The sequence below is a fragment of the Centrocercus urophasianus genome, unplaced genomic scaffold (genome assembly GCF_019232065.1).
Source record: "Centrocercus urophasianus isolate 14NV4802_14NV808 unplaced genomic scaffold, USGS_Curo_1.0 seq_10, whole genome shotgun sequence".
In the NCBI taxonomy this organism is placed as follows: Eukaryota; Metazoa; Chordata; class Aves; order Galliformes; family Phasianidae; genus Centrocercus; species Centrocercus urophasianus.
The window spans coordinates 55,334,174-55,350,494 of record NW_024884142.1 but is presented as its reverse complement, the minus strand read 5'-3'; the positions used below and the strand labels follow the sequence as shown (position 1 = coordinate 55,350,494).

Here is a 16,321-nt window from a genome sequence, read left to right as displayed (position 1 = left end):
AGATTTCATTTCATTACATCCCAGAGAACAAGTATGAGTCAAGTACCTCAGCAAGAGCAATGTTTCCTCACAAGCTACACAGATTATGAGGCAGCAGCATCTCCCCTGCTTCCATTGTGAATGAAAGAACAAACTAAAATATGCTCCATTGAGACTTGCTTATTTGCCTACTAAGGTCCAGAATCTCTTGACAAAATTTGTCACTCCTTTTCTTAACTGAGGAAGAAAGGTATACAAGTAGCTACAAAGCATGAATACTCTGTTGGTCTGACAGAAGCTCAGCTCTTTTGGTGAGTTTCTGGAACATGTATTCCTTGTGTGAGAGAATCAACTAGGACTGGTGCCTCTGCCTTTATGGCTATCCAGCCAGTGTTGCCCCATGACATGCAGCGTGTTCTAGTCTTGCACTGACTTTTATCTGCTGGCGTGTTGCAGGCCAGTCATAGCCTGCAAGTTGCTTAATTTGTTCATATGACTAGGCCTGTGCAGGTCCCATATACTAATAATTGTTTTTGATTAAGCTGTCTGAAGTGCAGTTAAGTCTGTACAATTAAAAACTTGTCTTTCTTTCACTGGGCCCCTCAATTGTGCACCATTAGCCCAAGTTGTGCAGAGACTGTGTTTATTGTGTTAGGCATGAGATGTGGGTAAACCACATCATATGATTTTTACATGTAGGTGTCAACTGTGCCTTTTGCATAGATTTTCCCAAAAGGAACAGCTCCTTTCCAGCTGTCCATATGATGTTATCAAGCATCTCACCTCAGTCTTTCTCCTATACTCTTGAAGTTGGCATAGGGTATTGTAGATGGCCTGATTGGTAAACTTATTGGAAAAAGACTTTTGTCTCTTCCTCTATTCCTTAATTCATTCAGGAGGCCCACATGCACTTCAGTATACTTAAAAGTATGACTTCAGAAAGTCCTTTATTTTGTCAAGGTTTATTTTCCTGTGGCCCAGAGACCACTGATTTCATTGTGGGCCTGCATGTGGCTGTACCAGTGTTTTTATTTAAAAAATTCATTTTAAAATGGAGGGTACCATTTAAAGTTACTTTGCAAGTTCAAAATGTTATTTTAAGAAAAATAGCCATTTGAAATAATTTATCAGTTTAGTTTGGATTTTTTGGAACCGTGTCTTCTGAATTGTAATGTGTTATACAATCTGCATTCTTATTTTATGTATCATGGTGTGAGAGAGCCAACATTTATGTCCTTCAATCATTTTGCTCTAAAAACATACCATTTAGTGCTCATCGTTGAAAGATTACTATGGGAATTCAAAGAAGCTCTGGGTAATTGGCTAAACTGCAGTCTAATCATGTGCATCTGAAATATTTGGACAGAGGGCTTGCCTAAGAGTAAAAGGAACACTTGAACCCATGAAAATCCATAAGGGCAATGTGAAGGAAGATTTATGACTAATTTTTCTGTTTTTACTGGCATTTACCTTTGAAATAGTCTGGAGGTAAGTGTAGTAATCTGACAGCATTTCCTGAAACACTCTTTTCGAGTCTACTGAGTCTACTGAGCATTTAACCTTCTCCCTTCAGATGGTAGGACTGTGCTAGTTTATCTGGAAATTGAAAAGAAAATGAAAAATAAGTGTAGTTACTGAGTAATTCTGAAGAAAGCTCATGAGGTGCAGTGAAACTCAGAGAAAAAAATTGTTCTCAATGTTGTATTACATTCTTATATGAAAGACTGAACTTCAGCTTTTTCATAAATGCCATATTTTAATTCTAAGAATGATGTAAGAAATGCAGTAGTACAAGTTTTCAGCTTAGTCTTTAATAGAGATAAGGGTAACCAGATATTTCTGTAAGAATGAAGGCTGCAGAGGGTATACACCAGACATACTCAGCTGGAGCTGGCTTTTTTTTTTTTTTTTTCATACTTCCAGCTTTTCAAACATATTTCATTCTTCAGATTGTTTACACTAAAGTGATTTGTCCTTTCCCTCTCAGACCTTTTGCCCATCTGGCTCTCATCTTTGACATACTTCTGGTCATAGCTGATTTCCACATTCAGTCTCCTGTCCCTTCTGTCCCCAGAGCTACTCTGCCACACACCAGCTCAGTATTGCTTCCAGAAAATCAGATCTATGCAGTGCCCACAGGCACTCTGTCTGTCAGCAGCTTCTCCATCAAGTTTGGCATACTTTTAGGCACTGAATAAAGATGTTTTCTCAGATTATATGGCTCCTCATACACCAGAGTCTATGAGGTTGCCTGACTGAATGTGAGACAGTGTCAGAGACAGCTCCCAGACCAACTGCCAGGAGGTATGAATGGGCAAAGAAACCCTGAGCAAGTTGGCTGGTTATTAATTCGGATCCTGGGGAAGTGGATCAAAATGGTCATTTCACAGGTACTTCTTATTTTTCCTAAGAAAGCAGAAGGACATCCAGTGATCACAAATTAAAAACATACAGCAAAATAGTACTGTTAATTTTTAAATAAGCAAATGGTATCTGACAATGCTAGAAATAGCAGAAATCTGTAAATGGACCACTTGAAATTTAAGTATGTAAGAAAGAGAACCCTTCTAGAGCCGTTTGCTGGAATAGAAGTTGAAACATTAAACACTTCTGAAATCATTCAGGGTCAGTGCAGTCCCCAGCCTTTTTAGGAAGGAGAAATCTGTTGTAAAAATGTAACAACTGAGGAATTACTGATTAGGGAAAAGGAGAAAAAATCTAAAGGGTAGAGAGAATCATAAACTAAATCCAATGGAGTAGTAACATACAGGAAAGGCAAATTTTATTCTTTGAAGACTGAAACAGGTGAAGAGATAAGTATGCTGTTTTAGGAGAAGCTAGCAAAGCCTCATTCAAAGTTTCATTCCCTGAATGAGAGCAATGAGAAGATGGGAGAACTAGGAGAATTTGTGGTGAGAAGACTGTAGGTTGAGATGTGGAAGGGAAGGGAAGATTTGTACTGAGGGGACTGTGACTGTGTTGCTCTCCAGAATAAGTGGAAATAGCTGAGCATCTCAGAGCAGAGAATGATGTAGGCTGGATATTAGGTGGTAAAAGCACCAAACAGACATGGAAACAGCCTTCTTCATCAGAAGTGTAGTCAGGGAAAGTTAAAATGAGGAGACCTGTGAGGCAGGTCTATATATAGTCTGTTAAGAGATATTCTGTCCCCTGTTTACTAAAGCTGAACTTTGTATTTTAGCATACAAGTATACAGCAATTGCAAGATATGCAATTTCTGTAGATCTATTTATGTTGTTTTCACATCGAGACCACAGTGTAATTTGACTAGTGGTAGAGTTTGTAGTAACTTTGGCATGCGGTTAAAGTAGAAGTATCTCTCTGAACACATCTGTAGAGGTTTTTTTCATTTGTTTGTTTGGCTGTTTTTGCATATTATGTATGTGCTTATTTGTGAATGTGTATTTCATAAGAAAGAATGCTTTGATATTTAAATATTTTTTCATCAAAACTTTGAAAAAATTATACGTTATGGTGATTATCACATACTGTGGCTATTATGACATCTCTCTTGGTTGGTCAGAGGTATGGTTCTAGTACTCATTTTACCCCATGGGCAGTGTTCTGGTGCCCAGACCCTTAGGTCTCCAGTGGCATGCAGGCTTGCACTGTAACAGATGCAGCCTCAGTCCAGAGAAGAAAATATGGAAGTGCAAGTCACACAACACAACGCTCTTTATGTAAGTGAAATTTCTTAGTTTTAAAGCTATCATAGAGATTAAAAAAAAAAACAAAAAAACAAAACAACAACAACAAAAAACTTTAAGTGTTTAAATTCTGTTTGGACTGATGAAACATTTTAGTTTTACTTGTAGGTAGTTCCTAGCATTTATAACGAACTGCTCATTATGTAATTTCAGAACTTTTAAGTTCAGCTTTGGTGAAAATTCATATAATTTTGTTTCCTTTATGATTAATGAGATATGTATGTGATTATAATGATTCTAAGGTTCCTCAATCCTTTTTAAATTGCAAATCTCAGCTTGTGCTTGTGGAACATGAGAAGTGGACCAAAGGGAAATAGGACTGAATGTTAAGATTAATAGGAACTAAGTAGCCACGGCAGATTGGGTTGAGAGGATAGATGCAGACGAATAGAACCTTCTAGCCTGAGACAGAAAGAAAATAAGCAGGAGGAAAGAGAGCTTTTCATGAGGAGATTTTGGGGAGAGGAGAAGTAGCTTTGAAGTGTCACTCCAGGCACCAGAATTTGTTTTTTCTGGACAAGGAAGTTGAGACTGGAAGGAAAAGGTGAAGCTAAATGTAAGAATGGGAAAGAGGAGCTGAGTAGATCAAGTGAGAATACTTGAAAAAGAACAGCTGCAGGAGGGCAAGGCAGGCATGGCCATTGGCAATATTTACTATGCTTTATTTCTTCTATTCTGGAGTAGTGACTTGGAGTGTCACTATTTACAGCTATTAACAAGTATCACCAATATTCTTCTTCCACAATGCTCGAGTAGGGACTAAGAGTCCTCTCCTGCTGTTGCCTCCTGCATTAAGGGAAGTGCACCAGTATGTTCTGGGCCTGCTCTCCATGACCATATTTATAACCTCATTTATATGAGGCTAAAAGATAAAAATTTTGTTTAGCTAAGCATTCTTTTCAGAAGGTAAGAAGCTGCACACAGGCAAAACAGTTTGCAGCATGTGTTCTGCATAAGCCTAAAATTTGGTGACCTGTGCAAAACATTTTGCTTCCATTTTTGGATGTAGTTATTATTATAATGATAATTATTTAACTTATGGGATCATCATAGGACAACTTCTGCCTCAATATATGAAAAGGAACAAATCTGAATGTGTTTTATTCATATAGTGAAATATAACACTATAAATTCTCTACAACCATAAATTCTGACAACTATTGGTAAATAAATGGAATGAGGCAAATTCAAAAAAATATTACATGAAGGCAGTTGATTGCTGGACTTATGAACTGAGTTCTCTGTCTAACTGTCACAAATACTTCTATGTAGTTCAGAAATCTTTTAAATCAAAGTCTTTACAATTAGTCTTGTGTTGTACTGTAATTTTCTTTGTGCTGAATGGAAGTCCTGCAGTCTGACTTACCTAAGTGTTGAACATTTACCCTTGCAATTGTAGATAAGAGAAGTAGCACTCTGAACATATAAAATGCTATTTAATGGTAGGTACTTAAAAACTCACGTTTGAACATGACTCTGTCTATACTTTTGACCTTAATCTCTCAGCCTCATTTTTCATCCTTTTGACTCAATTAGAAAAAAATACATTCATTAGCTACTCAAATGTTATAGTCACATGGCAATACTGAAATAAAATTAATTCTGATGATGAAGTTGTATTTGGCTAGTGTGTTGTGAGCAATGATCCAGATGCTGAGCAGTTAGGGACAAAAAGCAATACAAAACAAAGGCAGAATAACTGCTCATTTAATAAATTTTCTGTCTTCTGTGCACTGATGAGCTGTTGCCTTGTGGAAAGTATTTTCCTACAATTAAAGTTATTATGCATGTGTACAGGAGGAAACAACAGAACTTTAGGTTGTGTTTGCAAGGTGCAGTTCAACCATATAATATATTTAAAATCATAATCTTCCTTTAATATATGCTGGCATATATATATATATATGTTGAAAGGACATTGAAGTGCTGGAGCAGGTCCAAAGAAGGGCAATGAGGCTTGTGAAGGGCTTGGAGAATATGCCCTACGAGGAGCCACTGAAGGAACTGGGGCTGTTTAGTCTGGGGGAGAGAAGGCTGAGGGGAGACCTTATTGCTCTCTTCAAATTCCTGAAAGGTGATTGCAGCGAGAGCAGGGCTGGTCTCTTCTCACTGGTGACAGATGACAGGACGAGGGGAAATGGCATCAAGTTGTGCTAGGGTAAGTTTAGGTTGGATGTCAGGAAACGCTTCTTTACAGAAAGGGTTGTTAAGCACTGGAATAGGCTCCCCAGGGAGGTGATCACATCATCATACCTGGATGTGTTTAAAAACTGTTTGGATGTGTTGTTTAGGGGCATGATTTAGCAGAGGGTTGTTAGAGTTAGGGGAGTATGGTTAGACTTGGTTAGAGGTTGGACTTGATGATCTTTAAGGTTTTTTTCCAACCTTTTTCTACACAAGTAAAAGACTAATGAAAATTACTCTGTTATAATTAAGTCTGACCAAACTGAGAAATAGAGTAAACAGAATAAATTTCTCTGAATTCAGTAGATCAAGTTCCATTTTGTCTTATTCTAAAAGGGTGAGTATTTATTTATTTATTTATTTATTTCAGGAATTTAAATTACAGGTCTGCTGAACCATTATCCATGTTGAATGTTTTACCTTTTAAAGAACCACTTTACTACCACCCCAACAGAATATTCAGTATTCTCCAGAAATTTGGTTTGTCAAATCCAAATAGACTACTTCGATCACTCATTTTAAAACTAACCTGACTAAAAGAGGAAGAAAAAGGATTGAACCAATGCCAAAGGAAAAGTTTAATTTCTTTGAAATTTTTTTGAAATCAAGAAATTTTGATGATCTGTGAAGATATGCTTTTGTTTTCATGTTGATAGAACCCTTCCTTATGTTGACAGAACCCTTCCTCAATGCTATCATTGGCTGGTCAACATTGGGCTATTTTTCTGAAGTCATTTTACTTTAGTTATCAAATCAAATTGTGTTTTATTCTAGTTCCAAAGAAAACATGCCAGTGTCTTCAGACTGTAAAACACATTTTCTGATACACAGTGCTGTAAATATTTTAAGAATACTTTATTATTTAGCTTTCAGATAATTTCATTTCATTGCATTTTTCCTTAATTTCCCACCTTTCAATTATATTTCATTTTTTAAAATTATTTTCTTCCCCTGTGCTGACTTCTGTCCTATTTTCAATTGGTTTCATTGCCTTTTTTTTTTTTTTTAATTTATTGGCTTTAGCCTATAACTTCTATTATTTTTAATACTCTTCCCATTTTCTTTCCTCATTGTTTGTGTCAATTATTTCTTTAAGTCAATCATTCACTACACTAGCTCAGGAATATCTGCTCCTGTAGTACTGTTTAGGTTTCCCTGCATTCACCTTTTGAAGAAGAGATGAGCAAGATTTCTGAGATAAGTCAAATTGTCCAAATAAGTAAGATTAAAGGAATTAACATTACATTTAGTGGGGTAGACAGCAAACTTTAAGGGAATAAGGGAAACAGCTGAGGATAATGGAGAAAAAAAAGCTTGCACCTATATTAGTTGATTAAACTAGGCCAAGGCATAGACACGAGCATCAGCACAGTGGCTCTCACTGCTTAATATGTTGACATCCCCAGGTGGGGTTTTGCCTGTCTGAGTAACCTTCTCCCAGTCTGGGGTTCAGGCCAGAGGTATGCAAAGATCATTCCCCCTTGGCTGCATAGATGAACTCTTGCTCTTCTGGGGAGGCTGTAGTCCTGGAATCAATCCCTTTGATGAGCACCAGCTAAACTTAATCAACAGTGGAGGTTCAGCCAAAGATTGCTGCTGTTTCCTGTTTCTATTGCTAGAACCCATCTTCGCTGTGGTAACCCATTTAATGGCAACTGTTGCCTAATTTAGGACCACCTCCTGGGATCCTGTCTAATCTAAAATGTAGTGTCAATTTAGCTGCTTGGTATACAACTGCATGTAACACTGCTCTCTCTCTATCAAGTTACATCAATACATCAAGTTGTATTTAGCTAAATTACAATCATCGACATTTAGGGGTATTTGTTTTAATTTTTCATTTGAGTAGCATATGATCTTTTTTTCCACATTCATTGGATCTACTTTCTGAGAGCACAGTTTTGAGGCACTTAATGTGCTTAGCATTTTTCTGTTTGTATACTTGGTTGTTCCTACTGCACTACTTCTTGTGATATCTTTTAAGTATTTTCAATTAACTCTGGATAAATAATATTTTATAAATATTTTACACCATGTGGTGTAAAATAAACAGCAAATTAATTAGTTTCATATTGAATAGTATAATATCTCATAGACTAAGTCTATTGCATGGAAAGCTTTATCCTTGCTAGACCTTGGTTTTACTTGAAAAGAACATTGTTTCTGAGGATCTTTACACTGAAAAGTTCCAACCAATCTGGTAAGAAAAATATTTGTCTGCACAATCTTGGATTAAAATGAATACATAGTCTTTCTCAAGGTGTCTCCTTTAACTGCTCAAAAATGTTTCCCCTCAACCTTTCCTTCCTATGAAATCTCTTTATGTTAGATAAAATGAGTTGTGAATAAATTGGGCCTTACCTCACTTTTGGCCGAATTGTGCACTGTGGGTTCATTAAATTCATCCTTCCCGCCAATCAGTTATGACATAAAAATATAGTTTACATTACAAAACTGCAATTCCCTCATATATAGATTACTTTTGTCTTATAGTCAACATGAGGTTAAAGATCTCTGGTCTGCTTTAGAGTTTCAGATGACCTGTGAATGTCTAAAATGTTTGGGGATCTTCAACCGGAGAAAGAAAGGCTCAGAGGAGTCCTTATAGTGGCCTTCCAGAACCTGAAGGGGCCCTAAAGGAAAGATGGGGAGGGACTATTTATAAGGGCATGTTGTGACAGGACAAGGGGAAATGATTTTTAACTGGAAGAGGGTAGCTTTAGACTAGATATTAGGAACAAATTCTGTACTGTGAGGGTGGTGAGACACTGCAACAGGTTGCCCAGAGAGGTTGGGAATGCTCCCTCCTGGAAACATCCAAGGCCATGCTGGATGGGGCTCTGAGCAACCTGGTCTTGTGGGAGGTGTCCTTGCCTATAGCAAGAGGACTGGAACTAGATGGTCTTAAAGGCTGCTTTTGACCTATTCAATTCTATAACTCTATGAAAACAGAGGTGTTTTGTTTGCTAACAAATTTACTGAAGAACAGATTCAGTGTGGCATAAGTGGTAAACGTGAAAGTGGATATAAAAAACTGCTTGTCCTGCTTTTTAAGCTCCAAAGCATTTCAATTTTATATGTCTGCTGTATTGTTATATTTGGAAAAAAAACAGTAAATCATGTGTTCCCTGAGGTTTTTTGCTCTCTAATCTATTCTATTTCACTGGGGGACTTGTAGGAAGGTCTTTATCTGGGGTTTTCTTTTTTTGATATGTGTTTCTCTTTGGTAAAAATAGTTGACAAGAACTTTTGGTCTTTCTTTTGTTATTGTTTGCATAGATTACAAAGGAAAGTGTTGAAAAGTTTACTGTTGTATTTTGGGTAGGGTAGTCTTGCCAACATTATTAAAATTGGTTTAGGTTGTTGCATGATGTTCTCCGGAAGGCTAACAGTTGAAACCTAACTGAAAACTGGATGAAGAGCAGAATGTTATTTTGTGTCAGAAACAGCATCAGTGGTCTGTGATGTGCATAAGCTAGTAGATGATTTATGGATGAAATATGAGATGTTACTTTGATTTTGCAAACTCTGCATTAGTGAGATCCTCTTTTTCCAAAGAGGATCTTCCTTGTATCTTCTAAAAAGTACTTTGGTTGTGATAATGGAAAGTTTATTTATTACTCGATTTCATTGCCGTGGTATAAATGGAAGGGGTTGGCAGACTGTTAGTCCGTTTGAGGATCGGACTGGAGACTTTCTATTTTTTCATCCCACTGTGGTTCACAAGGGCCTTAATGTGATGGTTCTGTAAGGCCAATGTTCAAAACTTTGCCTGAAGTGGTGCTGAAGTGACTGATTTTACTGTGTGTTGGGAGTGGAAGCTGGCAAGGTCCTTTGGACTCATTTTGTTTGGTGAAGGTTTATAGTGGACTTTCAATATAATTTTGTTAGCAGAAAGACAAATTTTAGCTAAGTAAAATATAAAATGCAGATGCATTATTGGCAGGCATGAGTAATTGTGTTAGTCTCTTGCCTTACTGTGATCCCTTTCACCACTGATCCTCTGTGTATTTGTAGGAAGCAAAGCTTTCAGATTTTGCTTTTTTGTGTGTGTGTGCGTGTTTGTGTGTGAAATCTCTTAACTATTCTGGATAGGAGAAGCTTTTCTCTCTATTTGTTTCAGGCAATTTTTCAGTTATTTTTTATTTTCTTATTTTGAGTAAAAATATACATGTGAGTCTAATCTTGATCTGAGTGGAAATAAATATTTTGAAAAGGTGAAAAATTGATTAAATGATATAGCTGCAAGCTAGAAGGAACAGGGTAGGGAAGATAAGAAACCGTAACTGATCAGTTCTCAGTAGATAAAAATGAAGTTAATTAAATGAGACACTGAGACAAAGCAAAATCAAAGAAAAATTCAAGACTAGAAGAAGAATAGGAAAACTATCTGGTTTGGCAGATTTGGATAGGTATTTATAAGTATCATGCATGTATTGCATAGAGATTCATAAAATATTCTGTTTTTGCTTTTTCATGCTCTGACATCTGAAATAGGAAATGATTTCTCTTTCTTCCTACTTTTGCAAATTCATATTTTCAGAATTCTGACACATTCTGGTTTTCACACATTGCTTAAAAAACAGTTGTGCCATGTCAGAGCTTCACTATTTGCAGTTTTTTTCTGTCTTGCACAGATCCTAGGGAAAATAAAAGGACATTACAAATAAGTTTTTGAAATTAGCTGTTATATAAGGCTTGGTAAAGAATTCTGAGTTTAAAAAATGCAGCTTTCCTGAATGATGCCAGTAACAGTTGTAAGGTCTCACAGGGCAAGTCAGTCTGTTTCTCCAGTAACTGTTATTCATTCAATGTTCTTCAATGAAAATATGTAATATTTTGGAACAGAAAGTATATACACAGTGGGACAGAAAGTATATATTTGGGGGATGGTTGGCAGCACATGTAAGAGTGTATGGGTGATTTTGGCTGATATAAAGCTTTTGGGAGTACAGGTTGGACTGCAGCAGGAGGTGTTGGGGAGTTTTGCCTAGATGAAAGAGAACAGCTGAGAATAATATTCATCAGAAAGCCACAGAAGAGTAATGATTTGGAGCAGGAGGGACTGTTGGTGCCAGATGTCTCAATTCATCAAAATCCAGGATATTTTTTTGCCCTGAAGAAGGAAATGTGACAAATTTGGGTATGTAAGAAGAAATCTGAATAAGACCCCCAGGTTTCCTAGGATACTTTGAAAAAAGGTTAGGACTCAGGAGTCAAGAGCCACCTGTTAACTAAACAGTAATTAAAACATGAATGGTAAGTGTGTAGTTACTGTAAACAGTAGCATACTTCATGCTTTAACTTGTATGATGTTGACACACCGAATTGGATTTTTCTTCCAAGCAATTTGTAGTTCAGATTCTTACTGCAAAGTGTGTGACTGCTTACCTTCTAAGGAGCAACCTCAGAGATTACTGCTGTTCCACTTGTTATTTTCACATCCTCTCATCTCTGAATCTTGTTTAACAAGCCTATGGCAATGAGCTGTAATAACCTCTTACAAAATGTGAATTAATTGCCATTTATGCTATAGATTTGTTCTGTTTTCATTTTCAAACTATTTATTGATACTTCAGTCATGCTGTACCCTTTGGACAGGAGAAGGTACACTAAAAATTGCTTTTTTTTTTTTTTAATTAAAATTTTTCAAGGTACAGTGCTTAGTAACATCAGATTAATAGATTAATTTGTGAAAAATTTCTCAGTATTTAATGATTTCTACACTAATGCTCCAATTAGAACCAATTAGAAAGCAAGATACAAAGTCAATTTTTTTCCCTATCTGTTCAAAATCTAGATCTTCAAAAACACATTTGCCCTTCTTTCTTAGTCCTTAGGAGTGGATGAGACTTAACAATGCTGAAACATTTGTTTTTCTTCTGTTTTTCTGCTGCTAACAGGCCAAGCTCTGATAACAGGCGCCACAGCATTCGAGAGAGAATGTCTAGTACCAGTGAGAAAGGGAGTCTGTCCATGGAGTCCACCAAGGAGACCCGGTACTGTGCTGTGTGCAACGACTATGCTTCAGGCTACCATTATGGGGTCTGGTCTTGTGAGGGCTGCAAAGCTTTTTTCAAAAGAAGTATTCAAGGTAATAAGCTGCTCAAGTGAATCGCCATAACTTTTTACTCCCGAGGAAGCTACTTGAAATTCCAGCCTGAGCCCAGGACAATAACATTTATTGAGATTTTGCTAGCAGTAACTGCTTTCTCCTATGTATGCTTAGCTCTGTATTTGGTGAATGCTTCTCACAATATAATATATTGCTATTTAGACCAAGATTAATGATGAAAAAGAAAAACTTCTCAACATTCTTCTTGGTTTCTGTATGTCTGATTATGGAGGCAGTAAGAAATTTAATTCAAAAATCAATATTGGATCAGAATGACCACTTTTTCAGGTTATGCATTCTCTTTTTTGTGATTAAGTTCCTATCCAATATTTATTTTTGCAAATTCACTGTCAGAGGAAGATTAATTCATATTTATTGATTCCTTAATCTTAATTCAGTGCTCACTTAGCAGAATGGTTCAATCCAAATCTCAGCTACTTGAAGATGTGAGCTATATTTTGAGAGCCAGTGTTTGACAGGAATGTTTCCTTGAATAAATATATTTGCCTGCAAAGCAGGGCTTTGAACTGTATGGAATGGTATATTTTCCAGCTGTCTAATGACTAGAAGTATACTGTGCAAAATGTCTGTTAGACTTGAGGGCTTCTAATAGAAACAATGTAATTACTATGACCAATATAATTTTTTATTAAAATGCCTGTCGTTCTGTGGGATGACTAAAATTTTTCCTCTGTTTAGCACAGAAAAGTAGTGTAGGGACTAAGTATGGTTCTACCAAAAATTCTATTAGGTATCTCTGGAAATAAAAATGAAACATATAGAAAGAGAAAACTAGCAAAATGCTCTGATTTAGGTAGGTTTCTATAGTTTTTTATCATCTCCGGGTGATATACGCATACAGAAATTCCTGTTGCTCTTTTTATGAAGTAAACATAGCAAGCAACAGTTTTTCTCATATTGATCACTAGGTGTGAATATTGCCTGTTTTGTCACGAGACTGCCACTGAGTCAAGTAAGAAATCTTGCATTCCTCTCAAGAACTTTTCCCAGCTTGAAGATGAAAGTGAAAGACTGGCTTTGGAGTAAACACTGATAAATTGTTTGAATGCCAGTGATTAGTTAACAGTTACTAGTATTTCTGCTTTTGAAACTTCTCTAAATGATTTGTAGAAAAGAGAATGGTTACAGCGGAGTTTGATAATAAACAAGACTGAGTGGAGAAAGAGTGAAATGCTTTTTTCTTAACATCAGAAAGACATATTTAAATTGTAAGGTAAGAAGAACAGCTCCTTAATTTGGATCTTTTTCATTATGTGTTCCCTGACTGAATTAGAATTATGTGGAATTTTGAAATTCTGTCCCGTCTTACCCATAACGTTATTTTTAAATGTCTGCCTTGTTTCTTATTTTATTATTATCATTTGTATCAATACTAAATAGGCAGAATAAATTGTTGCATCTCTTACCTGTGTTACTTGGTCTTCGGTGATCCAGCAATAAAATGAAAATTGAAAGATTATTGTGTAAAAGTGGAGGTTAGTTGTGAAGTAAACATTCAGAACAGATATTCAGCTTTTGGGCATTATGGATAAAGAAATTAATCTGAGTCTTTCATTGAGTTGCATTTTTCTATATGAACACTTGGGTGATTCTACCCCAGTCTCTTTGTCTTAAAGTCCTCAACAACAGATCTATTTTTTGTTTGTGCAATAATACACTCTTTTTAGTAAATTTAGATCTTCTTTACATACACTTGATATAATTTTTAAATAGACAGTCTTAAAGAATGTAAAGCTTAAGTTGTCGGTGTCCCATGAAATAGTTCTCTTAATCATTAACTCCTGTTTGCTCTAATTTAAGCCCACTCCTTGCCTTATCCCTTGTTGGTATGAAGCAGAATTATTGCAATGACCTTTTACACAGTTGAACTGTTATCATATCTTTCCTCAGTCTTCTATTTCTATAGACTAAACAAAGTCATTTCTTTCAGTAGAACATGTCTTCTAGATGTCTGATCCTATTTGTTACACTCCTCTATACTTCCTTCAGTTGATCCACACCTTCTTGGATGACAGCTAATAAATGACATCCACTAATATCAAGAAAATACTTTATTTTCTGTTTATAATGTGTCTTTAAAAGCAAGAGTAACACACTACTTCTGTACTTTACTATCCTGTATTTCCCAGTACATATATTGATGTAGACATAACTGGTCATTTTTATGATTTTCATCAGAGATTTCATAGCAGAATTGCTATAGCGAGGATTGATGTTTTTAATGCATTATAGTAAAAATATTCCATATAGTTCTTAATAGCACCACAGGAAAAAATTACTGAGTACAGGCAGAAAGCACTGTATGGGGTAATCTGCTTTCCTCACTATGTAATATTATCCTCAGTAGTATCTATCTTTAGATTATTTGTTTGTGTAAGTTAACCTCCAAAATTTTGAGAAAACTCACATATACATTGGACTATATTGGACTTTAGATGGGTAGCTTCATTTTTATCCAGATAGTTTGGAATGGCTCTACAGATATTTTGTGAAATTTATTTACTAAATTACCTTTCTTTTCTGGAAAACAGTTAATGCTTAAAAGCTAGCCTGAATTAGTAATGTCTTTCAATACCTGTAACTGCTCAATTATGTTTCAACAGCAGAGGGTTGGTGAAAATCTCAGTTTCCTCTTGAAATTGCTAATGCCATTTTGCTTCTTTATGTCGTAAAATAGGCTTGGGGACTTTGTTTTGGGAAAGCACTGCACAGACTGCTGTTAACGTATGAACTCTAATGGGAGGAAAAAAATCATACTGCATCAAGATCACTGTGTTGCTTGGTGATGGATGTAAGGATACTTTATTCTTTGAACAGCATAGATTTCTGTTGGGTATGTAGATGGTCAACTGACTTGAATCCAGAGGTATAACAAGCCATCACATCATAGCCCACTGTACTCCTCTATTAAAATGTTTATTAATTTTCAGATCACAGTAGTTCATTAAGTCTCAATATAAACTTTATATGCTATTTGTTTACGGGGCCTAGTAGCTTAATGGAAGTAAATTGTTTATAACATTCCTAGCTTTGATCTGTGGACTCAAGAGCTTTCTTACAATGATTGCTAGTTCTAGTGAATTGTCTTCCCATCTGCTAAAAAATTCTTTCTAATTTATACTATTTTGGCTTTTACGACACATCCACAAATCAGTCCAAAATTACCTAGTATCTCTTCCCAGCAGGAAGTTCTTATAACTTAGGTTGTTACAATCAAATAATCATGATATCATAAGTGAGATTCAGTTCTTGAGTTGCGCACTTTCTTTCTGTTTGCTTAGTTGTAACTTCCTTTGTCCTTTGGCCTTTTCTGATTCCCCCATAATAACCTCTTTAAAATCAAGAAAGCAGAATTGGATGAATTATTTCAGTGTTAGCCTTACAAATGCCATTTACAAATGAAAAATCCCCTGGTGACTCACACATTCTTTTCCCCTCCTTCTAACTCTTGTTATTTATATACCCACCAAAGGGTATGGAACAGGAAGGAATTACTCTTAGCATCTCTGAACAGAGTCCAACAAATGCCTGTGCTTATTGGTCTGAGGACCTGCTGAGGGAGAACAAGTGATTCAGAAACTTGAGAGGTAACTCATTAAATTGAAGGGTATCTTGATCTCAGAACTGTCAAAGTACTTCAGAAATCCTAATTTCCATTCCCCTGTCTCTTTCACAAGCCTTTCTAGTTGTATTCAGTGCACCTTCTCTGCATTTCAGGTGTACCTCTTTACAGCTGTATGCTCAGACAAAACTCTGGGAAATTTCACAAATATTCAGTTAAGAATTACTTTGTAATGCAAGGCAGTACCAGCTCAGCAAGTGCAGGTTGGCATCTCAGGATGAATAACCATGATGAGGGGTTCCAGAGGATTGTCTTGAATCACAGACTTGAATCACAGAGATAGAGTGGTCTTTGAAGTATAGAATTCTTGAATCTAGGAAATATTTTAGTTGTGTGGCTTATGGTTTGATTGCAGTTAACAATTTTGTCTTCTGAACATAAAGGCAGAGTTTTGGCAGTGAACATGGAGTGTTATCAACTGTTTTAATTTCACAGTGATAGCTTGACAGAGCTGTACACTTTTGAAAGTATGTAGTTCAAATTTTAGTGCTAGGAGTGGTGGCAAGACACATATTTTCTTCTGGGATGGCTAGACTTGCATTGGTAAAACATGCTTAATAAGTGGACAGTTAGGTAATGCTGCAGTGCAGCATTTGAAAGACTGCCTGTTTGAAAGGTTTCTGAAATATTCCTTTTAATTTTCCGGTATTTCTTTGTGGGTTTTTTTTTTTT

The 16,321-nt window shown here is 36.2% G+C and overlaps 1 protein-coding gene across 1 annotated transcript in view; it reads left to right on the top strand.

The window, feature by feature from the left end:
* Positions 1-16,321, top strand: part of ESR1 (estrogen receptor 1) — a 156,469-nt gene that overhangs the window by 66,788 nt on the left and 73,360 nt on the right. The window contains 1 exon segment of the mRNA XM_042839647.1: positions 11,795-11,985. Within this exon segment, the coding sequence (XP_042695581.1) occupies positions 11,795-11,985 (191 nt within the window).